General features: G+C 42.4%; 1 protein-coding gene across 1 annotated transcript in view; it reads right to left on the bottom strand.

Moving 5' to 3' along the window:
- Positions 1-6,383: 6,383 nt before the first annotated feature.
- Positions 6,384-24,256, bottom strand: part of LOC308165327 (voltage-dependent calcium channel subunit alpha-2/delta-4-like) — a gene marked incomplete at both ends in the record, with an annotated part of 66,783 nt that continues 48,910 nt past the window's right edge. The window contains 13 exons of the mRNA XM_080539485.1: positions 6,384-6,485; positions 6,745-6,827; positions 7,059-7,174; positions 7,325-7,442; positions 7,659-7,679; positions 7,987-8,042; positions 8,129-8,181; positions 9,478-9,553; positions 10,113-10,183; positions 15,054-15,116; positions 19,586-19,630; positions 20,238-20,252; positions 22,147-22,208. Coding sequence (XP_080395611.1) covers positions 6,384-6,485; positions 6,745-6,827; positions 7,059-7,174; positions 7,325-7,442; positions 7,659-7,679; positions 7,987-8,042; positions 8,129-8,181; positions 9,478-9,553; positions 10,113-10,183; positions 15,054-15,116; positions 19,586-19,630; positions 20,238-20,252; positions 22,147-22,208 — 881 coding nt within the window. The remainder of the gene's footprint in view (positions 6,486-6,744; positions 6,828-7,058; positions 7,175-7,324; positions 7,443-7,658; positions 7,680-7,986; positions 8,043-8,128; positions 8,182-9,477; positions 9,554-10,112; positions 10,184-15,053; positions 15,117-19,585; positions 19,631-20,237; positions 20,253-22,146; positions 22,209-24,256) is intronic.

The following is a 24,256-nucleotide window of genomic DNA, read 5'->3' as shown; positions in this document are numbered from 1 at the left end:
TAGGGGTAGTGGTGGTCTAGTGGATAGTGAGTTGGACTTGTGATCAGAAGGTTGTGAGTTCAAATCCCGCCTGAAGCCACACCACTACTAGTGTGCCCTTGGGTAAGGCACTTAGCCCTCAGTTACTCCAGGGGGAATGTCCCTGTAATTCGTAATTGTAAGTCGCTTTGGATAAAAGCGTCTGCTAAATGGCAAAATTATTAATTAAAATTATTAAGTCGTTTAGTTATGATTTCAATGGCGCAATAAATTAGCTCTCCCTTGACCCGTAATTCGCTCAACCTTCAAACCTACCGTAAACGTATAAGGAAAAACCTGCAAAGCTGACGTGAACTTTAAGATCAGCATCTATGCTGTTCATTAGATCAAGAAGCCGGCTCTAATATGACCATGCAATATAAGGCCCTAAATAAATCAATAACCCTAGGGCTATCTTCACGGGTTTGACTGGCCTATTAATTAGGCGATGTAACTGGCGTGATTGTCCGCAACAAACTGGCCGTTCAGTGGGAGAAGCCCTGGCGTCTTTGGCGTCCTCTCCCTGTTCATTTTCAATGAGATTTTGTCCTTCCAGCGGTTATTTCAACCACGGATGGCATTGAATACATTATGAATAAAGTAATTAAAGAGGATACAATTTGCAAGTTACACGTTAGGCTGTAGAGTGAATCAACAATCGCACTGATGCTCCACTCGATCATGCACTTGAGTAAAAGGGACTCACATGGCCTAATCACCAAACTGTCAGGTTGATAACATGAACTGTTGGACGCAGTTATGTTTGGGACACAAATAGTTGTCTATGTGTATCTATACTGTGTGTAACTGTATTGAACATTATTGGTGATTGACTTTGTCAATCCATTCATATTGAACATGTAGGCCTATCGATTTCAGGGCACTCCAAGATGAATTCCACTGGGACATAATACATTGTATAAATATATAATGCAATTGAAGCTGCAGTTTATGTCCTGTTTATGTTATGCTCCAAGATGCATTCATTACTTAGGGACAGAATACACTTTACAATGCATTTGGTAGCCTACAGGTTAATTATATTGATAGGGTCTTACTTATAGGGTCGCGCGACTGCGTTAATAGCACAGAATTTCACAATGACGCAATTGTATTAGGACGTAATCACAATCTAGCCTAAATAATGTGCGTTTCGGGAAGTTTATGTCACAGTTTGACTTTCACTTATCGGAAGACGGTTGTGAGTCTAAGATGGAAAATAGAGAGTACGAGAATGTGAGTAATTTCCTACATTTAGTTTGTTAAAAGCTGTATTCCTGTCAAATGGATAACGGAATGCAATTGTTTTGTGTGATTGATTGATTGATTGATTGATAACATGAACTGTTGGACGCAGTTATGTTTGGGACACAAATAGTTGTCTATGTGTATCTATACTGTGTGCGTAACTGTATTGAACATAATTGGTGATTGACTTTGTCAATCCATTCATATTGAACATGTAGGCCTATCGATTTCAGGGCGCAAACCTCGTCAACACATCAGTATTGAAGCTGCTGTTTATGTGTTGTTTATTAACTCTGCACTCCAAGATGAATTCCACTGGGACATAATACATTCTATAAATATATAATGCAATTGAAGCTGCAGTTTATGTCCTGTTTATGTTGTTATGCTCCAAGATGAATTGCATTACTTAGGGACAGAATACACTTTACAATGCATTTGGTACAGGTTAATTATATTGATAGGGTCTTACTTATAGGGTCGCGGGACTGCGTTAATGTTATACCCTGAGGACTATGAACATCACCTGTATAACATGTACTTACTCAGACAACGGCTGTAACTTGAGTATTTATTGTTATGTACTGTGGAGCCCCACGTTAGATCAACCTAACAGTACAACATGGCATTTTCAATACTCAGTATGCATAGCGTTAACAAAACCATGGCAACGGTGAATACATAACGCTAACACAACCACCGTATTATGACGTAATCACAATCTAGCCTAAATAATGTGCGTTTCGGGTTGTTTATGTTTGACTTTCACATCCATGTTACAAGGTCTATTATCTTTGCATAAACCTAGTTTGTGGCAGGTATCAATCAATAGGTCTCAATCAATATCCTCCTCGCATCTCAGGTGAAGTTTATGTCACGGTTTGACTTTCACTTATCGGAAGACGGTTGTTTGTCTAAGATGGAAAATAGAGAGTACGATAATGTGAGTAATTTCCTACATTTAGTTTGTTAAAATCTGTATTCCTGTCAAATGGATAACGGAATGCAATTGTTTTGTGTGATTGATTGGTGAATATTGTATATATTGTATATATTTGTATTAGTATTACTTATTACTAGCTAATGCTAATTACTTAGCTATTACTTGTTTAAATCTTATAGTAATTATTATATTATTTTGTTATTTTGTTTATCTACGTTTGCAGGAAAAGTGCTATACAAATAATCTGATGAAATTTTGATTAAAATGTCTCTCTCTCTCTCTCTCTTTCTCTCTCTCTCTCTGTCTCTAGAGGGGATTCACCCCATCACCATGCAGGGAGGTCCTTACAGTCTCCGCCCGCCCGCTGTCCGCTGACATCTGTCCTCTGACACGTCATCACAACAAGGCTGCCGGCAAGAGTCGGTGTGCCTCAGCGGTGGACAGAACTACAGACCCTGTGATCATCACTGTCCATGAGGACACAGTCAGGGACGTGTTTATCAGGCTGTTCTCACAGCTGAGCCCCCTGAAGCTGCAGGAATGGGACCTTGCCGATGACGCGCTGACCAAGCTGAGGAACGCAACGTGGGTGAGGGTCACCACCAAGTGGAGCAAGGCCAACGTCTGCCTTGGGGCCACAGAGGTGTTCCAGCTGGTGCTGGCGGTGCAGAAGAAGCTCCGGCAGAGGTACGGGGGGGAGGAGGCCGTGCAGGAGATGATGATGCACAAAGCCCCCAAGCTGGGGAAGGATATGGTGCGTTACGTGGTGAAGGGAGTTTCAGAGTCCATGGTTCCAATGTCCATGGTTATTGGTCATGTCACCAGAGCATGTCACCAGCATGTCACCAGAGCAACACCAACTAAGAGGGACTTTGACATTGGTCAGGTGGATGACCTTGTCCCTCACCTGTTGGTGAGGATGAGTCCTGATGGGAATGTTGGGACCCCCTTCGATCCCCGGGTTTTGTCCCGCACCGACCTCAACCTCCTCTCCCTGAAGGTCATTCTCATGACCCAGGAGCTCCTGAGCAGGGATCCTGAGGTCGTAGTGGTGGACAGGGTCGACACCATCCCAAAGGCTGCGCTGGACCTGATGGCCACCAACATCCACTCCACCATACTGTCGGCCGCTGGTTCACTGGAGGCGATTCACTCTGGCCTGGTGAATAAAAGCCTGTGGCTCCTTAACAATCTCACAGCAGAGCTTATTAAAGCCCTGAAGGCCTACCAGTGGACCAACAATGACACAGAGAGCCACAACCAGACGGTAAGACAAGCCTATACTATGTACCTTCATAAAGTTACCATAAGTTACATCAATATTTCATCTTGTTTTTAAATGGACATATTTACATTGACATACCCCAGCTCACGACCAACAGAAAATCTTGATGTTCTATTGCTATGTTTTTTTTTGTATCTGCAGCAGAATGATCACGGGAAGAAGGGAAAGAAGAAGGGAACGTGCCTTCTACGTGCCTTCTTCAGAGGAGCAGTGAACGCCATGAGGAGTTTTGTCCCCTGCTGCTGTGAGCTCTCCGCAGAGGACGACGACTACTACTATGTCCTCCAGTCATAGACTGAAATGCATTTACACTTTTTGTAGAATTTGTAGAACACACACACACACACACATACGCGCACACACACACACACACACACACACACACACACACACACACACACACACACACACACACACACACACAAACAACTTAGCCCTAATCAATAAATTGTTGCACTGGAGATTTGCACTGTCCTTTTGGTCATTTTATTTTTTTGATGTTAAAGATTCACTCTGCAAACATGTTCCACTAGGATATACTACTTAGTATTATAACTTCATATTTATTATGAGTCTGGATCATCAGTGGGTTCCTTATGTGAAGTGATACTGTTATGGAGGCGACCACAACCTTTGGATGAAAAACCTGTCAGCAGCATTGTGGGAAATACCAGTTTAAATAAATCAAATGTATGTATAATTAATAATAACATAACTGTGAATCTCTGATTCCTTGATTCGTCTCTCCTCGTTTCCGTCTCAAAACCGATTGGAGGAGAACATCTGAGGGGAGGAGCCTCAGGCCTTCTCCTCCAATTAGTTTTGAGAAGGAGGGAAGGATAGAGGATGCCAGGATTATCTTGATCCCACCAGAGGGGTGGATTTCCAGTGGATTACCAGAGCAAAATGTACTATACAATTTATTTACAAATATGTTTCAATATAAATAAGATCACTCAAACCAATTTGAGTGAATGTATAAAAAAAAATCTATGCATTAAGCTTTCATTTTTGGGGATTGTTAAAGGTAAGAGGTTAATTATTATTGTACACTAAGTTTTGATTAAGTAAAATGAAATACATTTTAAGACATTTGCAATTCCAAATGCCACGGTTTCTGTAGAATGACCCAGGTAACATCACATTAAAGCAAATTCCCCCTCCACACATGATTTGAATACGTACGTATAAGTGTAAGCTATGTGCAATTAGTCATCCAACAATCTGCCCCGTTTGAAAGATTCTTAAAAAAACTATTAATTTGCAATTATTATTTGCAAACAACAAACACAATCATGTTTTTGTCTATGCGGGTGGTTAGATTAATGGTTAATCTATGGTTAATCTACACAGAATAGGCTATTAATTCTAAACAATCGCTATAGCCTATGCCTAATGTTCCTCAACATTAATGAATTATGTTCACAGTTCGATTAATCATATCTAAGCAATCTCATAAAAGGCGATTTCCAAGTATTGGTCAATTACGATCTTGCCTAAATGGAAAACATTAACAAAGCAAACATTTTTAAATTTTATATTCAATGTATTGTATGTCATTTTTATTTTTTCAAAGTACCTATGGCATTTTCTTTACACATAATTCTACGTGGATCATATGAAAAGTCGTTTCATCATGAAAAATGCATCACTGTTGTTGTGCTACTGCTGGTATAATAGTCATCTACCCCTTCCCCAACATGTACCACTATAGTAATCTCAAAATGTTCCTCAACTAAACAGAAGATACTTAAAATTAACATGTTTGTTTATGTAACTGTAACCCACCCACAGAGTAGTGGTTTACTTGTAACTAATTTGTTCACATACTTTTGTACATACATTTCACACAAGCACCTGACATACTAATTTTCATTTAAGTTATATTGCTATATATATGTTGAGTATTGAACGTCACTTTGCGTCAGCACCCCTGAGTTTCTACAGCTGTGCCTGCGTGCGCTTGCTGCTTTGGAAATGGTGTCTTGGACTACATTTGGGACTCAGGACATCTTAACCAGCTGCAGGGTTATTTATTTGTATTTTTATGAGTGGTCATGTCATTTGTTTATTCCTGAATTTGTGTAAATTGTAATACCGATTGTTGATGAACATCATAATTTAATAAAACTATCTTTCTTTCTTTTGAAAAATTAAGTTTCTGGTGTTTGAATTCGAATTAACTATCCCCACAGCCTAAGTAAGACAATAATCATTGCCATTATCTTAACCCCTACTAGATCAATGTTTTGTAATTCTCAGGATTCTTAAAAAAAACTTCCAAAACACTAGTGAGTAATCCATCAATGTGATCAACACATTAGCCTACAAATGCTCTTCCTGTAATACCACATCATATGGAAAGTTGTTCCCCTTTGTAGCAAACAGATTTGGTAGTTCATTTCCATATATAAAATGTTATCATTTTCACTACGTCTAAATATAAAAATTAAAAAGAAGCAACATTCCTATGTTCCTGTGCATATATTTATGGCAACGAGTCCGTCCACCAGAGACTGTCCATCCAACTGCACTGTGCCATATTGTCCAGGAGAGGGCGGTGTGCATCAGTTCTCTCACCACATAAGCATTGAAATGATGAGGTCACATGTCCACAGTCTCATAGATCCCAAGGCTCATACAAAGGAGCCTCATATAATGATTTGTAGCATTTGTTTTGACTGTTGAGTTTTCTTCATCTCAGTGTGGGAAAAAGAGTTGTACTAAAATATAGCCCTTATGTTGTCCATTTCAGCTACTGTGCTGTTAAATCCTCTTTGCAGACAGTTAAGGTGATATAGAAAAAAAAATACAAAAACAAAAAGCAACGATTGTTTAGTCTGCACACTCCAGTCTGTCTGACAGCCACCTGCCACCATGAGAGGCTAGTTAAGTCCATCTGCGGAGGACCAATGAAACAGCCAGAGAGGTCATGAAGAGGGCCATTGAGACAGAGATCTCTGACGCTCCTCCACAGTCCTTGGCATTTTCCTGCAATCAGCAAGAAAATATGAATATGTAAATATGAATACTGATGCAAAGTCGTGACAATAAATAAATAAATAAACCTGTTATACTGTATGTCTCCAGTGTTATATTATATTACAAATACAAAACTATTAATCTGTGTAAATTTAATTTAATCAACACTTCTTGGATTACAACATGACTACTAATTGTCTGGTCAACTAATCAACCACGCTCTCCGACTGAAGGACACCGCCGGTGAAAGGAGAGTATGAGAGCGTACATGAGGATGGTAGGCGTGGCAGGACGTCGGACGTCGACGGACCTTCTGAGATTTCATCCTGTCACACTTCACTGAGGCGTTATGTTCACAGCAGTTAAGGAATCACACTGCTTATTAACGAAAGAACGACTAATGACTTGGTTTTCAGTTTGGTCCTATCACAGAACATTTCATCCATTTGTAAAAAGGTATTTTGTTTCTGCTTGGCATTGGCATATCCTGAGAGAAGAACACTCATCCACACTCGACAGTGTGACAATACCTGCACAACTGAGATTCTAACAGAATCCCTCTCAGGGAAAATTAAAGGATATATTTGACTTCCTTTGGCTCCAGGGAGATTTTGGAGTACTGGCGACTGCAGTCACAGTCAGCCTGGACCACCATCATCACCAGGTTGCTGTCAGCGACGTGTTGCACTACAAACATTCTGCAACGCAAGACACTCAGTTATTACATTGGAACATCTCGAAAACTTCTGATGTCTGGAAGTGGATTGTTTTCAAACACTGTAATAAGGTCTCGTGACCACAAGATGGCGCCACCAACATGGACTGTGTGTGCGTGAGGTGGCTCTTACTTCTGACAACGGCCACATTTGATCAGACTGTTGGTCTCTCGGACGGAGTAGTCGTACATAAAACCGGGGTATTCTGTGTCACATGGCTGGAAGGCGTCCACCTTTTTGTTTTTATGGGCTGAGGATGAAGCCATAATTGATAACATTATTTCAAACATACTTTCACACACACACACACACACACACACACACACACACGCACACGCACACGCACACGCACACACACACACACACACACACACACACACACACACAAAATACTGTACACCTAAAGCATTACGTACCTCTACCTACCTATCTACAGACAGATAGATGACAGAGCAGTGAAACTCACCTGTATGGTAGCCAGCCTTGGCTGTGTGGAGTGAAGTGGAGGATGGAGGGATGGGGAGGAGAGAATGATTCACGATGGTACACAGGGACGATAATCATGACACGATGGCAAGGAGTGACATAATCATTTAAATGAGATGTCAATAAGACAGAGACATAATGTTAAGGTATGGTATGAATGGAATATGTGATAAGTCACAAACATGCACAACCCCCCATCACACACGTATTCAGACTCCCCCCCATTGGCACGTCTCCTAATCTAGTCTGAATCCTCTTCATTGTGTGGTGAATTGTTCCAGAAAGTATCAACATGTAGGTCCACTTACCGTCTACAAAGTAATCTGAGTGCCACAGCCCGCAGAAGTTGAAGTCCAGTAAAAACCTGTCAGTCGAGATGTTGGATGGTGAAAAATGGTGAACGGCATATCAAGTACATGTATCACAAAAAAACTAGAAGTTGATACTTACATCAAGGCGTTTGAGAAGATCCACCGCATGATTGCTGCAAGGACATAGAAGGGCTACAGAGCGCAGGTTAAGGAGAGCAGAAGATGATTAACATAAGAACATAAAAAGCATACACTTATCAGTATTGTGAAACATTAGGGTCTAATTGCAACCAAACAATCTAACAATTGCTGAGTGTTTAATTCTGGTTACCTAATCCAGGGAGACAGGAGATCACAGTGAGAACCACGGGTGATGACCATCAGCTATGTGCCAAATTTAATTCACCTTCAACCAAGAAGCCGTCCAACCTTTGCTGGAGAACAACTAGTCTGCTAAATATTTGCGGGTAAGTTTGCTTTGACACAAGACAGGGGGGAACTCTACCCCTGCCATCTGAATTATCAACCAATCAGAAATCACTCAAAGGTCATCAAGTTGAATGAAGTTCATACTATCTTCAAACTATCTCATACTATCACTATTACTATATACTATATATATATGATTCATCTTATTTTGTCCTCAGGAACGATTACAACGTGGATTCTTTTATATAGTATATATATAATCGTAATTGTTCCTGAGGACAAAATAAGATGAATGAATGAATAAAAGCCTAAAATAGACCGATCGTTGGTCAATATCAAACAGAAGGATGTTGAGAAAATAATATAATATAAAACTTTTCCCTCCGCGTTGCCTCAGCCTCTCGCGTTAAGTGTATGAGGCAAAGTGGTCAGGTGTCAGATTTAATTCACAAATTGACAGCTACATGATATAACTAGGCTAATTGCACTGTGTAGGAGCTATTTCGTTAGTTTGATTATTTTGTTATCATTTGTTATTTTTATTTGTTATTATTATTTGTTATTTTTGTTTTTGTTTATTCTAGTTTGTAACCACTAGGGGCACTAGGCACCAGGCCAAGCACTTGGGCTAAAGGTCAGGTGTCATGTCAGGTGATGAATCTTGGTTGCAATTAGGATCTCTTTCACATGTGTATCTGATTTAACAAGAAGCCAGTGGTCATTCATATTCAAATTATTATTTCTATAGCAGTGCCACATTTAAAATAAGCTCAAGCAAATGATCAAACCAGTTACAGATGAGGTGTATTTGAAACCGCTATCAAATATATCAAGTTATCTACTCTTGACAGACTCAGGCCCGGTCCACTTGTACATGGGTATTTTTTGTATATATATATAAATTATATACAATTATTTTTTTAAATGGATGGATTTTGGATGGATTTTCTATGTGCTTTGGCCTGTCTTGGAAAAACCCTGTCTTCAAAAATCCCTGTGTACGTGTGGACTAGGCCTCAGAGACGCTAGAGTCCAACACACAAGTATGACATCACTTACACTAAGCAGAGGGCGAGCCGCACTGGCATGACCGCTGCCGGTTTTACACATTCCCTGATAATCAAACAGAGAGACCCTGGTGGACACACACACACACACACACACACACACACACACACACACACACACACACACACACACACACACACACACACACAATCAAAAGGTTACATTGTCCTGAATAATTACATTCTTCCTCTGAAAGCTTATTTGGCATTATACAACGGATAGATCCGGTCCATTGTCTCTATTGGTCAGTTTGCGTTCCAGCCGTGCTGATATCCATGATATACGCACGGCTAAATGGAATGTTGACACATCTTTTCATATTACTCCGCGTTTGTATATATGACCGTTATCGAAGTTACTTTATTACCGTTGCTTAGCAACCGATAAACAACTGTTCAGCGGATGAATACACTTACAATAAAACATAGTCCCATTAAAATACATACGTCTTTCTTCTGTGAAATATTGATAGATAAATGTGGTAACCGTTGTATAAAAGCGTTATGGAACTCCGCTTCACGTCGTGCCTAACCACCCCGCAAGCTGTGCCGATATCCACGATATACCACGGCTTCTCGTTCCATAACGCTTAATTACATAGTACAACATAGTGTGGCTTCTCGTACTTCTTGAACATGCCCGTCTTGATCAGCGATGCCATCACAGATCCGTCCACTTCCCCAAAGAACCGTCCAACCTGCAGAGGTGATTAGGAAAATGGAAATAATGTTATCTAAATTGGAGATGAGATCATCATATCAAAGAATCAAGTAGATGGAGTCTGTGGACGATTAGAGACTAAGCCTAAAGGAGCCCTTCAATATCTTACTATCTACAGTAAAAAGTGTGTTTGCAACTGTGTTCATATCACTTAGAACCTGCATGGCCCTCAACAAGTACTAGCCATTAGATCACAGAGTAGATCACATTGCCCCTTTTCCACCAAGGCAAGTTGAGGGTCGTTTCGGAGCCGTTTCGGCAGCAAAAGAACCGGCTCTCGGCCAGGAAAACCGGTTCCACAGTGGAACCAACACTGCCAAGGCTCTGTGCCGGTTCCCGTTCCTGAACCTAATCTTGAACCGGCCTGCGCGTTCAGACCGAAAACAAATTGGTTCGGAACCTGAAAAGTTGATTCACAGCTGGAACCAGGAAACAATCCAGGACAATCCAATGGTTCTCAAGCGGGAACCAAAAACTAGAACCGTGACGTCGTCAGTGGGTGTGTCATATGACACATTCTACACAAAAATGTCACAACAAGATGGCGACTATTTCACTGGAAATGAGGATATTATCCAAGTCTTAACAAGAGCAAATACAGAGGGTTCACCACAAGATGCAAACCATTCATAAGTCTCAAGAATAGGAACACCAGATTAGACTTTGCCAAAAAACATCTGAAAAAGCCAGCCTGGTTCTGGAAAAGCATTCTTTGGACAGATGAAACTAAGACCAACCTGTACCAGAATGATGGGAAGAAAAAAGTATGGAGAAGGCTTGGAACGGCTCATGATTCGAAGCGTACCACATCATCTGTAAAAACATGGTGGAGGCAGTGTGGCATGGGCATGCATGGCTTCCAATGGCACTGGGTCACTCATGTTTATTGATGATGTGATAGAAAACAGAAGCAGACGGATTAATTCTGAAGTGCCAAATTCAGCGTAGTTGATTGGACGGCGCTTCACAGTACAGATGGATAATGACCCAAAATATACTGTGAAAGCAACAAAAGGAGGTTTTTAAGGCAAAAAAGTGGAATATTCTGCAATGGCAGAGTCAATCACCTGATCTCAACCCGATCAAGAATGCATTCCACTTGCTGAAGACAAAACTTAAGGCAGAAAGACCCACAAACAAACAACAACTGAAGACAGGTGCAGTAAAGGCCTGGCAAAGCATCACAAAGGAGGAAACCCAGCATTTGGTGATGTCCATGGGTTCCAGACTTCAGGCAGCCATTGCCTGCAAAGGATTCATGACAAAGTAAGATTTAACATTTTATTTATGATTCATTTGTCCAATTACATTTGAGCCTCTGAAAATTGGAGACTGTGTATAAAAATGGTTCCAATTCCTAAAGTTTCATACAATATTTTTGTTCAGCCCCTTGAATTAAAGCTGAAAGTCTGCATCCAAAATTATGGAAATTGCCAAAATTATGGAAATTGTGTCACTGTCCAAAATATCTCTGGACCTAACTGTATGTATAACTGTTGCATAATTCTAGTGGGCTGTACATACTGTATTTTCACATCATGTTTAGTGTAAGTCCACATGATGATCAAATGCAGCAAACCCCTACATGACAATGAAAGGCTGGTATCCTCAAGTCCCCTCTGTCTTTCCTCTATCTGCATGTCTGGGTGAGCAGCCATGCTGTACTCAGTGAATTATTCAGTCCACTTTGTTCCAGCAATACTGTCCACGTTTACAAGTTATTCTCCTTCCTCCTTCCCTGTTTCCCTGGAACTGCGGCTGACACTTTATTTCAATCTCGGGGAGCAGGGGAATGTCCCTGTGGCTTTTTAAGACATACAGTGTTTGCCGGGTGTGACCTCCCCGAAGCCTGAGAATGGAACTTGACGCTCTGTTTGCTTGACAGCAGCAAGGAAAGTGTGGCGAAATAATACAAATGCAACAACATTTCTGCTGAGAGCTTCGCAAACAATGCACCACTGCCCCGAAGTTGTTAAATGAAATCCAATTCTGTTTGAGTACTGTAAGTGTGTGTGTGAGTGTGTGTGTGTGTGTGTGTGTGTGTGTGTGTGTGTGTGTGTGTGTGTGTGTGTGTGTAGTCATAGTCAGCATTAACAAGGCGTTGATTCTGCTTAGTTATACTACACTGTAGTACTGTACATCAGACAGTTTTTAATGAACTTGTGCATGTGACCTATTTCTTGAAGTCAGCACTGCTTCCATATCTCAAATGATTAAATATTTACTGTGCACTGCATTGTGCAGCCTTACCCCCAAACCCCTCTCTCTCTCTCTCTCTCTCTCTCTCTCTCTCTCTCTCTCTCTCTCTCTCTCTCTCTCTCTCTCTCTCTCTCTCTCTCTCTCTCTCTCTCAAAAACAGGATATTCTAGCTGTTTCCACCTAACTTTGACCAAAGTACAAGCCTCAGCAAAATGTTGGTGAGTACTTAATCATAATATCTGCTTAGTAAGGCTTGTCCGGCGCCTGAGACATCGCCATATTGAATGAATGAGTACGTGTTAGTGTGTGGATCCTGGTTCAGCATTGCTAAATGTTAGTGAATGTTTTACCTCATTAGAGACTGACAGTGATGCATGAATATACATATATTAGGGTAATAAATCAATCAGGCTAAATAAGGTTGTGTGTCCCCCGACCGAACAGTATATTCGACAACAAATAGGTAGGAACGCTGTGATTGACCGGAGCAAATCGAAATTAACAGTAACAACGTAACACATTAACATTCTCGCTGTATAGCTAATAGTTTGATACAACACACATCTCAGATTGATGTTTTTTTGTTGTACATCGTCCCTGTCGAATACACTCAATAAATACAATGACGTACTGTGGTCCCACTTCCAAGCTCCCAAGGACCGCATGACCCATAAGAGTCAAAGGTCCAGACTTATCGTCATCTGGCTGCAGGGAGGCCAGCTGGACCGGACAGCTGTTGGCAGAAGTGCTGGGGCAGGGTGGGCTTTAGGGCTGGGGTGGCCCTGGCCACAAATGACAGGCCACCATCATATCTGTTCACTCACAGATGGTGCACTTAGTGTAGGAGTTAATAAGTGAATACGGCGGGCTCTGTGCTAATCTGTGGAAAAACCTCACTGTGGTCTGAATGGGGGTACGCTAGTCTGGGGGTTAAGTGTAGTTATACCATGTATGGATACCATGAGTGTAGTTATCTCATGTAACCAGATGGGGATGGAATGTTCGGCATCTTTGTAATGAGATTCTAGAAGGTTGCATTATTGTTAAAGGTGGAACCGATGGTTGTGTGACAACATCGTTAACAGAAAACCAAAGGGTTATGTTGGCCAGTGTTTGGATTACAGTTTATGTCACGTTTTCCACAATTCAGTCAGGACACTCACATGGGTTTAACATTTATTTGATGAGAAACGGTAACAGATCGGCGTAGTCGGGTGGCTCCGCTCTGTATAGTGACCACAGCAAACAGATACAAATATGGCAGGGAGCCCATGACTTATTAAATGGCACGTAGGTAGGTATAGCGACTGAGTGGGTGGAGGCTAGGAACAGTGGGGGGGGTGGGGGGACCACACAAAACGTACTCTCATAGCCGATACGATCATGTCACACTGTGTGTAACTGTGGTGGAGTGTTACAACATAGCTGCTTTTAAGCCTTGTCCCTGAAACGTGTGATGGATGTTTTTGCATAAGTGTTAAACCAGCTGTCCGGACAGCTGCTCTGATGGAATGAAAGTGCCCTGTCTGAGCTAATGTGAGCGTCATTCATTTTCAAATGACTGTTTATGAAATGTTACAACGTTGTACAAAGGCTTTGTTATGTTACCAGCCGGTACCAAACATTACCGCAATGTTCTGCAACGCCGCAATTAAATTGTAGAAGGTTTCAGGTGGCAACATTTTAGACATAACAAAGAGGAACATTGGCTAATGTTATTTATCAAATATTTTCAAAACATTCCACAAATGTTAAAATGTCCTGAAACCCATAGAAACCGTATTTTAATCTACTAGCAACATTGACATTTTCAACGACGCAGAAATGTATTCACATTTTTTCGAAAGAAAGGTCCGGTCATTACATCGGATCCCGACATGAGGACCAAATGATCAGACTGTGTCACGTATCATGTTGGTCCAAGCCTCAGCTACAGGGAAGTCAAAGGATGAGGTGGAATGCCGCAGGGCTCTGCCTTCAGCTCTGCTCTCGGCTGACGCGTCTGAGGGATTACCACCGTAAGAGTCCTCAAATCCCATGAGCACTCCAGATGTGGTTTTATAGCTCCCCACCTTATGAGATACCAGCAACCATGCAATGTTACATATTCTCTCTCTCTCTCTCTCTCTCGTCTCTCTCTCTCTCTCTCTCTCTCTCCTCTCTCTCTCTCTCTCTCTCTCTCTCTCTCTCTCTCTCTCTCTCTCTCTCTTCTCCTCTCTCTCTCTCTCTCTCTCCTCTCTCTCATCTCCTCTCTCTCTTCTCTCTCTCTCTCCTCTCTCTCTCTCTCTCCTCTCTCTCTCTCTCTCTCTCTCTCTCTCTCTCTCTCTCTCTCTCTCTCTCTCTCTCTCTCTCTCTCTCTCTCCCCCCTACCCCCCCCCCCCCTCCTCTCTCTTGAGGAGTTCAGACACACACGAGATAACATGCCCTAAGAAGTGTGTTAAGATGCAGCTACCTGACCATGCTCGTGTTTACATCAGTCATGGCAATACCCTTAGATCACCGTTCCATAAGCATCACTATCTGATTGTGTTAGTCGCGTATAACAAGTCACATATCCTGTATGATGCATTAGAGATCATTGTTAGGTAATAAGTTACAAATGGTGTATGATGGTTGGTGTCAGGGGTATGGATTGATTTGACACTCACCTCTGCCCTCTCTTTAGAGATGATGATGAAGCCGTTGTTGTCTACGAGATAACAGTTGACATCCTGGAGTACAGAAAACAGACACAATCAGGAAATAAGTGAAAGACTACAAAGTCACCGGTAGTAGTATTGTACCGTGTGTAAACACTAACATACTCAACTTGGAGCCACAACCTCTACTGCAGACTTTTTAAAATTGTTTTATTTTATTTATTAAACTTTAAATATACATCTCTGGAAAGAATTAAGAGACCACTACAACATTATCAGTTTCTCTGGTTTTACTATTCATGGGTATGTGTTTGAATAAAATGCACATTTTCGTCTTATATAAACTACTGACAACATTTCTCCCAAATTCCAAATACAAATATTGTAATTTAGAGCATTTATGTGCCGAAAATGACAACTAGTAAAAATAACAAAAAGATGCAGTGTTTTCAGACCTCAAATAATGCAAGCCAATATGAAAGAAGTTCATATAAATTTAAAACAACGCAATACTAATGTTTTAACTTAGGAAGAGTTCAGAAATCAATATTTGTGGAATAACCCTGATTTTCAATCAGAGCTGTCATGCGTCTGGGCATGCTCTCCACCAGTCTTTCACATTGCTGTTGGGTGACTTTATGCCACTCCTGGCCAAAGGTTCAAGCAGCTCGGCTTTGTTTGATGGCGTGTGACCATCCATCTTCCTCTTGGTCACATTCCAGAGTTTTCAATGGGGTTCAGGTCTGGAGATTGGGGCTGGCCGTGACCGGGTCTTGATCTGGTGGTCCTCCATCCACACCTTGATTGACCTGACTGTGGCATGGAGCATTGTCCTGCTGGAAAAACCAATCCTCAGAGTTGGGGAACATTGTCAGAGCAGACGGAAGCAGAAGGAAGTTTTTCTTCCAGGACAATCTTGTACGTGGCTTGATTCGTGCATCCATCACAAAGATACATCTGCCCCATTCCAAATTTCACAGTGGTTCAAGACACTGTGGCTTGTAGGCCTCTCCATGTCTCCGTCTAACCATTAGACCACCAGGTGTTGCTGAAAATGTGACTCATCAGAGAAGATGACCTTACCCTGGTCCTCTAAGGTCCAATCCTTATGGTCTTTTTTTTTTTCTTCAGATTTTATCCCTTTTTTTCACCCAATTTGGTAGCCAATTGAACCCAACCTAGCATCCAATTATCCCCTGCCTATTGCATAGGATCCGCCGCACGACCCCGTGGCCGGCAGTCCAGAGGAGGCCGCCAGCAGACTAGCTGACTGGCTCCTCGAGCCCAGCACCGTTATTCCGGCACCTAGGGGGCGGTGTTGCGCGACGGATCCTTGTCCGGAAATACTCCTATACCCGCCCTCGGGAGCGGCCGCCCAATATGCCGCTCCCCGTGTGTGCCCCAGCCATATCCGGATCTGGCGAGCTGGGATTCGAACCCAGTCCCCGGTGGGCAGCATGCACTTTCGCCAGTGCTTAGACCGCTACACCACCGTGGGGCCAATCCTTATGGTCTTTTGCAAACCTCAGCCTGCTCTTCTTTGCTTCTCATTGATGAAGGGCTTTTTTTATTTTTATTTGCACGACTTCAGCCCTGCCCCTACGAGCCTGGTGGTGGTCATACTTCAGCCCTGCCCCTAGGAGCCTGGTGGTGGTCATACTTCAGCCCTGCCCCTAGGAGCCTGGTGGTGGTCATACTTCAGCCCTGCCCCTAGGAGCCTGGTGGTGGTCATACTTCAGCCCTGGCCCTAGTTGCCCCTAGGAGCCTGGTGGTGGTCATACTTCAGCCCTGCCCCTAGGAGCCTGGTGGTGGTCATACTTCAGCCCTGCCCCCTAGTTGCCCTAGGAGCCTGTTTTGAACACTCCTCGCCGTGCACTTCACCCCAGCTGTCGTTTGCCATTTGTTTTTGTAGGTCACTTTTGATGTCATCCTATGGTTGATGAGTGACATTCTAATGAGTTGGCGGTCATCCCAGTCAGTGGATGTCAGTTTTGGCATGGTCAATAGTTATTTTTAGATTTTGAGTTACTACTAGCACTGTTTTTTGCCATCCAGCTGGTCCTATTACAAGAGGACAGTGATGACCACAGCAGTGTTTTAAAAGATTCGGTTCAATAAGATTCTATTCTAAGTAGAATGAGGTGTGACTGTGTTGGAATTCAAGACAATTCTAATTTTAAAAGGTTTTCTCTTAATTTTTTCCAGAGCTATAATTACAGAAAAAGTTACATTGCATGACATTAGCCCACTACAAACAATACATTTAATTTACTTACATTACAGTATATTAGCTTAAACAATTTCACACAATTTACACCATAATCACAATATAATCAATTAAGACACGTTCACTCCTCAGATGACAGATCCTTTATCAAGGTCCAACCAATATTAACAAGAGAATCTAGTTTGTTTGACTATGTTTTGATGGTTATTAGGGCACAAACGAAAGGTCGATTTACCCAATTCAGACGAAACATGTGAAACTTTAAGGTGAGCTTGGGACCTGGTCCGGTACTCTGGAAAATGTGTCTGCCATAAAAGCAGTGGTGTGATGTAAAATGGGAGTTTTAAAGAACTGCTTTATAAACAAATAAAAACCAATGATACTACTGCAGGCCCTTTGTGAAGTCAAAGACTCCCAACCCTCAGACTGAGAAGAGACAGCAGCGTGAATAACCAAGTCTAACGCTCTCACAACTGAAGCTGCCACATGCACGTACTGTATATTGTGTCGCTACCTATCACCAAGCCACACCCCAAAATAGAAATTGCCCAATCATATCACAGCAAAAGTCACGACAGGCAGAAAACTCTGACAAACAACTCGCTGATATCTGATGGTGAAAAGCTTCTAGACAAAATATTCTTGTCATCTTTAAAAAACATCTATTGTTGCTGCTATTACTTGCTGTGGTAAATAGGAAATCAGAAATTTTCCAACTCCCGCCAGTGTAAGTCATTGAATGTCATTCAGTCACGGTCGGTCAGTCAGTCACTGTCAGTGAAGCGTTGTTTGTTTGTCCGAGTTTTCAAAGGGGGCGTGGCTAAGCGATAGGTCCATTAAGGACAGAGAGGAGCTTTGTCTGGATAATCCTCCTACTATTATCAACGGTGAGGCAGGACTTACCTGTACAAAAAACAAGCTTCACTCTCAAAATTAATCAGTTTTTCAACATGTGTTTTAAAATACAGTTTATCATCGATCAAAATTCCCAGTATTCCATACTTATAATGTGGAACTTTTTGAATTTCGGATCCTTTCAGGGTACAAATATGCAGATAATTGTAATCAATATTTGATTAATATCTAGAAAAAAAACATAAATTTGCAATTTTTTAATAGAATCATAACACCTTCGTCAAGAATAGCCTGCTGAACTGAGGAGACACTGGAGTAGACACCAGTGTCATCAGCATAAAGACGCAATTTACAGTTGTTGTTGACTTAGATCCTTAGAGAGGTCAATATAGAGTGCTGCACAATGCTGATTCTTATCCAGAGGGATCACAATGTCATTTATAACTCGGGAAGCGGCAGAGATGGTGCAGAGATGTCCAGATCTAAAACCTGACTGGTGCACATTTAAAATGCTATTAATAGAGTGTCTGAGAGTTGATCAGGGACTCCATTATTTTTGCAACGCACGAAATCCTTGAAATAGGGAGGTCATTATTCAAGTGGCTGGGATCACCCCACTTATGAAGCTATTAAAGCTATTAAAAGGGCAGAGAGCTGCAGGAGACACCAGTCAAGCATATCAGCCCATGTCGACATTTGAATAACAATCTTACAATTCCCAGATAGAAACACAATGGATGGAGAATTTCGAGTCATTGTTAGCCAGCAGAACAACTATAGCCTATTAGCCTGAACAGGAAACCTAGTCAGGCTATCTGTCTGATCAGGGATATTTAAATCAACATGTCTTTCATGTATGGGTGGTCAGCAGAGATGAAAAGTTAAAGGTGTCACTTGTTATCATTTTTTATCCGTAATGATGTCAGAATTATGTATGCAACTTGTTGAGGCAGAGAGGGTTTTAGTTTCAAAGGTTCAACAGAGATGAGAGACTCTAAACTTTAAATGGTAGCTTGATTTAGCCTTCTTAATCATGGCAGTTTCTGAGCTGTCAGAAATAGAACCAATGATTGGTAGAACCAATCAGTAGCTAGATCAGTAGATATAGCCTTAGCACAAGTTAAATTGCTTTCCTTGATTAAGTCAGAGAGCCTAGGAGAGTACCAATGATTGGTTATAGTATATATACTATAGGAAACACTAGGTAGATCGCATTGATACAGTTCTAAAGTCAGGATAGATTTCCCAGGGTTTTCAAATGATGCCGCATTAGGGGCGATAGACCTCTTATCAATTCCATTTAATGCAACAGCATACAATACCAATGTTGAGCTCAGGCACATAGTCGAGGGACACTTGGACTCACAGGACAGCATGGTTGCTGTCCATTAAATTAAATAGAAAATCGACAATTATTTTCAATGTGGATATTGCGTCAGAAAAGAGACTCAGTACTTACAGTGCTGTTGCAGCTGAAAGGACAGATGCCTTCCACCATACTGCACTGGAGAGAGAGAGAGAGAGAGAGAGAGAGAGAGAGAGAGAGAGAGAGAGAGAGAGAGAGAGAGAGAGAGAGAGAGAGAGAGAGAGAGAGTCAGAAGGTTGACCACCCATTTATTCATGAATGGTTTTGCTGGGAGAGCTACTAGATACTGTACAGCATATGAGTGGGTCTTACCACCATAACAACAACAACAACAACAACAACAACACCACCACCACCAACAACAACAACAACAACAACAACAACACCACCACCACCACCACCAACAACAACAACAACAAAACACAAAAACAACACCACCACCAACAACACCACAACCACCACCAACACCAACACCACCAACAACAACACCACCACGAACAACAACAACAACAACACCACCACCAACAACAACAACACCACCAACAACAACAACAACACCAACACCAACACCACCACCACCACCACGAACAACAACAACAACAACAACAACACCACCACCACCACGAACAACAACATTAACAACAACACCACCAACAACAACGTCAACAACATTAACAACAACAACAACAACAATGATGAAGAGTTATCAACATTATCAACAGAAAGTAATGATTCTGTTACTTACATCAGTGTCATTGGGCTGTGGGTGGAGGCGGGAGAGACATTTCACAGCAGAAAAAAAGACAAAGAGAAATGTAAATATGAAGGTTAACGTTAGACCAGAAGATAATGTGGACCATACAAAAAAAGGTTCTACATAGAACTTAAAAGGATTCCAAAAGGGTTATTCCACAGGGACAACCAAAGAACCCTTTTAGCTTCTGTAAGAAGAACCCTTTTAGCTTCTCTAAGAAGAACATTTTTGGCTTCTGTCAGAAGAACCCTTTTAGATTCTGTACGACAATGTATACAGTAAGACAGTGAATGTAGCCAATTCAATTTCGGTAATTTGATTTGGTAATTCTGTTACAGATTCGGTAACGGGATGACCAGTTTTAATTACTAATTATTCATAAACTAAATCGATATCAGTAAAAACACAACAGGTATTTGGTAGGACTACATATACAGGGGTGCACATAACTTTTTGGGGCCAGTGCTCAGAGGAGCACCTAGGGATGCTGCTTGGTGCTCCCCGAGCTCGCGAGTCACGACCCGTCCCACAGGATGGATAAAAAAGGGATACATGGATAACTTATATTAGCAAATAACATTTATTCATAAATAAAGATGAACGAACAAATGATTGTGTGCAAAACAAAAGAAACAAATGCAAAATCAAATGACTGCTCTTTAAGCATGAAAGTCTGTCAGACTCCTTTAAGAAATAAACTGACATCTCTTTAAGCACTAACTGAATGTCTGTTCTTTAAACACAATGAAATCAACTGACATCTCTTTAAGCACTGCTCTGTTCTGTAAACACTGAAATCAACTTTTCAACAAAAAGTTACAGCCTAAGCATTTATTTATGCTACAAGCTTAATCATCATCATCACTGCTCTCTTGACTGCTGTTAATACTGTCCTCAATTTCAACCATGGTAGAGGATGTTGTAGGCTATCACTTTAAATAGCTCATTATTTTGATTGTGCAACAAAGTCTTTTTTTCTAATAGAATTCCCAACCATATTCCCTGGGTCAGGGGTCGAGGTGCGATAATGAAGCTGTAAAACAAACGTCTGAACGTTTGAAAGCTTCAGAGAAAAGAAACGTGAAGTCCCTTCAAGGGACCCTTGGTGTTGTTTTTCCTTTTAGCGACGAGTCGTTCGGGACTGAATTCACGTGTCGGCGTGATAACCGTGCGATACACGATACGCGATACGCGGAATGAAAGTACAAGTTACGATACTTTCGAGGCTGACATAGATATGGAAATAGTTACTTAGTGGGGCTTGCAGTGATGCAGCAGTCAGCAGTCAGCAGTTGGATTTTGAGGAAGTAAGTTCCTCTCCCAGCGCTTCCAGCTGTTGGTGCGCAAGAGCGCGTTCATGCCGCTGATCTTCCGCGCAGCATGCATTTTGGCGACGCATGCGCACTGGCGCACCAGTTATGTGCACCCCTGTACATATACCTACATTTACATTTTTGGCATTTAGCAGATGCCTTTATCCAAAGCAACTGACAACAAATAGATTTGCCGAAGTACAGTGCAAGTGAATCATCTATCCATCAGTCATCATAAGAAAAAGTGATCTATGCTATGACCAGGGGCCATTGGCAGTTCCAATGCGAGAAGAAGGAAATTTATTTAATTTTTAAAAAGTATTATTTATCGTAGAGAAACTGTACAGGGGGGTAGTGGGGATGCGGAGGTCTTTAGGAGGGACAGTTATTAAGAGACGGGTCTTCAATCTACGGCGGAAGATAGTTAGTAACTGCATTCACTGCACTGCAGCTCTGTGTCAGGACTGTGATACATCGGTGGGAGGATGTGGGGTTGCCCAACCATGTCAGAGGCCATTGTGTGAGTGTGTGTGTGTGTGTGTGTGTCTGTCTGTGCGTGTGTACGTGCGTGTGTGTTCCTCACTCACCTGACTGGCAGTGGCCCAGAACCTTTTCTCCAGCAGGTCCAAGGACATCTGCACCCCGATGGCTAAAAATAGAGTCCAAAACACAATTGGGTGAGTGAGACAGCGGGAAATCCTACAGACTCTTCAAAAACCCAACCCTTTTTTTCTTTCTTTTTTTTACTGTCTGTGAAAGGGTCTATTGCCCCGGCTGGCAGGAGTGGCATTACAGTCAGACAGGAAATCAATTACCCAGGCCTTCAGTTCACCTCTGGGCTGTTAGCACAATCAGCCTTGTGCTGTTTCTGTCTGCATGCAAATGGACACTGTGTAAACATTGTTGATGAGCCACGTTCGTGTGCTACAGGTGAATGGGGTCTGGGCGGGGCGAAGCAAGGCAAACATCTGCCGCTGTCTCACTGACGCTCTCGGTAGAAAGCAGGGGCTTTCACATTACTGTGGTACTTCTTGTTTTACTTGTTTATTTGACTTATATTTGACTTCTTTATTATTGGGGTTTTGTATCTGAATGCTGCAATGTCAATGTTGAGGAACAAAAGCCAAATATGTTTTTACTCTTGTGTACTTGTGTACATTGAGATGTAATAAAAGGGATTTTGATGCTGATTCTGATAACAGGGTGACACTCTTTGTGGTATAGTGCATTATGAGATACTCATATTTATTGGTGACGCAGAAATGCACCACGATGATCGAGTACGGACACGACCGGCAGACAGAGAGCCAGACAGCCAGACAGACAGAAACAGACAGAGACAGACAGACAGACAGGCAGAGACAGACAGACAGAGACAGACAGAGACAGACAGACAGAGACAGAGACAGAGACAGACAGACAGACAGAGACAGACAGACAGACAGACCGACGGACAGTCTCTGTCTGCCTGTCTCTGTCTGTCTGCCTGTCTGTCTCTTTCTGTCTGTCTGGCTCTCTGTCTGTCTCTGTCTGTCTCTGTCTGTCTCTGTCTGTCTCTCTGTCTGTCTGTCTGTCGGTGACTTAATGATACAACTCATGACGGCCCATGGTGTAGCCCGGTGACGTCTCCCATCTATCTCCTAACAACAAGGTCAGTATCAGTGGCAGGGTGTACTGGCACCGGCCGTCAGTGCAGCAGAGGTGATTCTGACTGGTTTTGCTGCAGTACTCTTCCAGATACCAGGCTGAAAAGAACAACAAAAAAGGAAAAACACAAACACGCACGCGCACACAAAAATGACCTTCACAAGGTTTGTTTGGGGCAGCACCAGACCAGACTCAGCAGAGGGTCGAGGCTTTGCGATAGCCTACACAGCCCTACTCTGAGTCTGCACTCATCCCCTCTGAGGTACTGAGCTATATCAGCTGATTCCTTCTACTGCCCCCCCCCCCCTATCTCTCTCTCCCTCTCTCTCTCTCTCCCTCGCTCTCTCTCTCTCTCTCTCTCTCTCTCTCCCTCTCTCTCCCTCTCTCTCCTCCTCCCTCTCTCTCTCTCTCTCTCTCTCTCTCTCCCTCTCTCTCCTCCTCCCTCTCTCTCTCTCTCATTCAGTAGGGAGAGCTTACACAGCTGCACTACACTCCTTTAGACAAAACCAAGCTGAACGCACACTCACATACAAACAAACAATCGGACACACCCACGTAGCGCGCACACACACACACACACACGCACACACGCACACACACACACACGCACACACACACAGACACACACACACACACACACACACACACACACACACACACACACACACACACAGACACACACACACACACACACACACACACATACACCTGCCACAGGGACTGGACAGCACTCGCACGGATACATGTGGCACTCTGCAGGAGCTACAGAGCGTTAACTCTCTCTCTCACACACACACACACACACACACACACTCCCTCTCAGACAGAACAGACAAACAGCACACCTCTGGACCAGCAGGGCAGGACAGAGGGGAAGTAAGGGCTGGAGCTAGCCGCTGTTCACACTGGCCAGGGATAACAACAGCAGCGGAACAGAAGCAGCAGAACAGCAGAAGAAGAAGAAGACTGCAGGTCCAGCAGCAGAAGAAGAAGAAGACTGCAGGTCTAGCAGCAGAAGAAGAAGAAGACTGCAGGTCTACAGCAGCAGCA

This window comes from Nansenia antarctica (genome assembly GCF_963989245.1).
Source record: "Nansenia antarctica genome assembly, chromosome: 9".
NCBI classification, from domain to species: domain Eukaryota; kingdom Metazoa; phylum Chordata; class Actinopteri; order Argentiniformes; family Microstomatidae; genus Nansenia; species Nansenia antarctica.
This window is presented reverse-complemented; position numbering and strand designations above follow the sequence as displayed.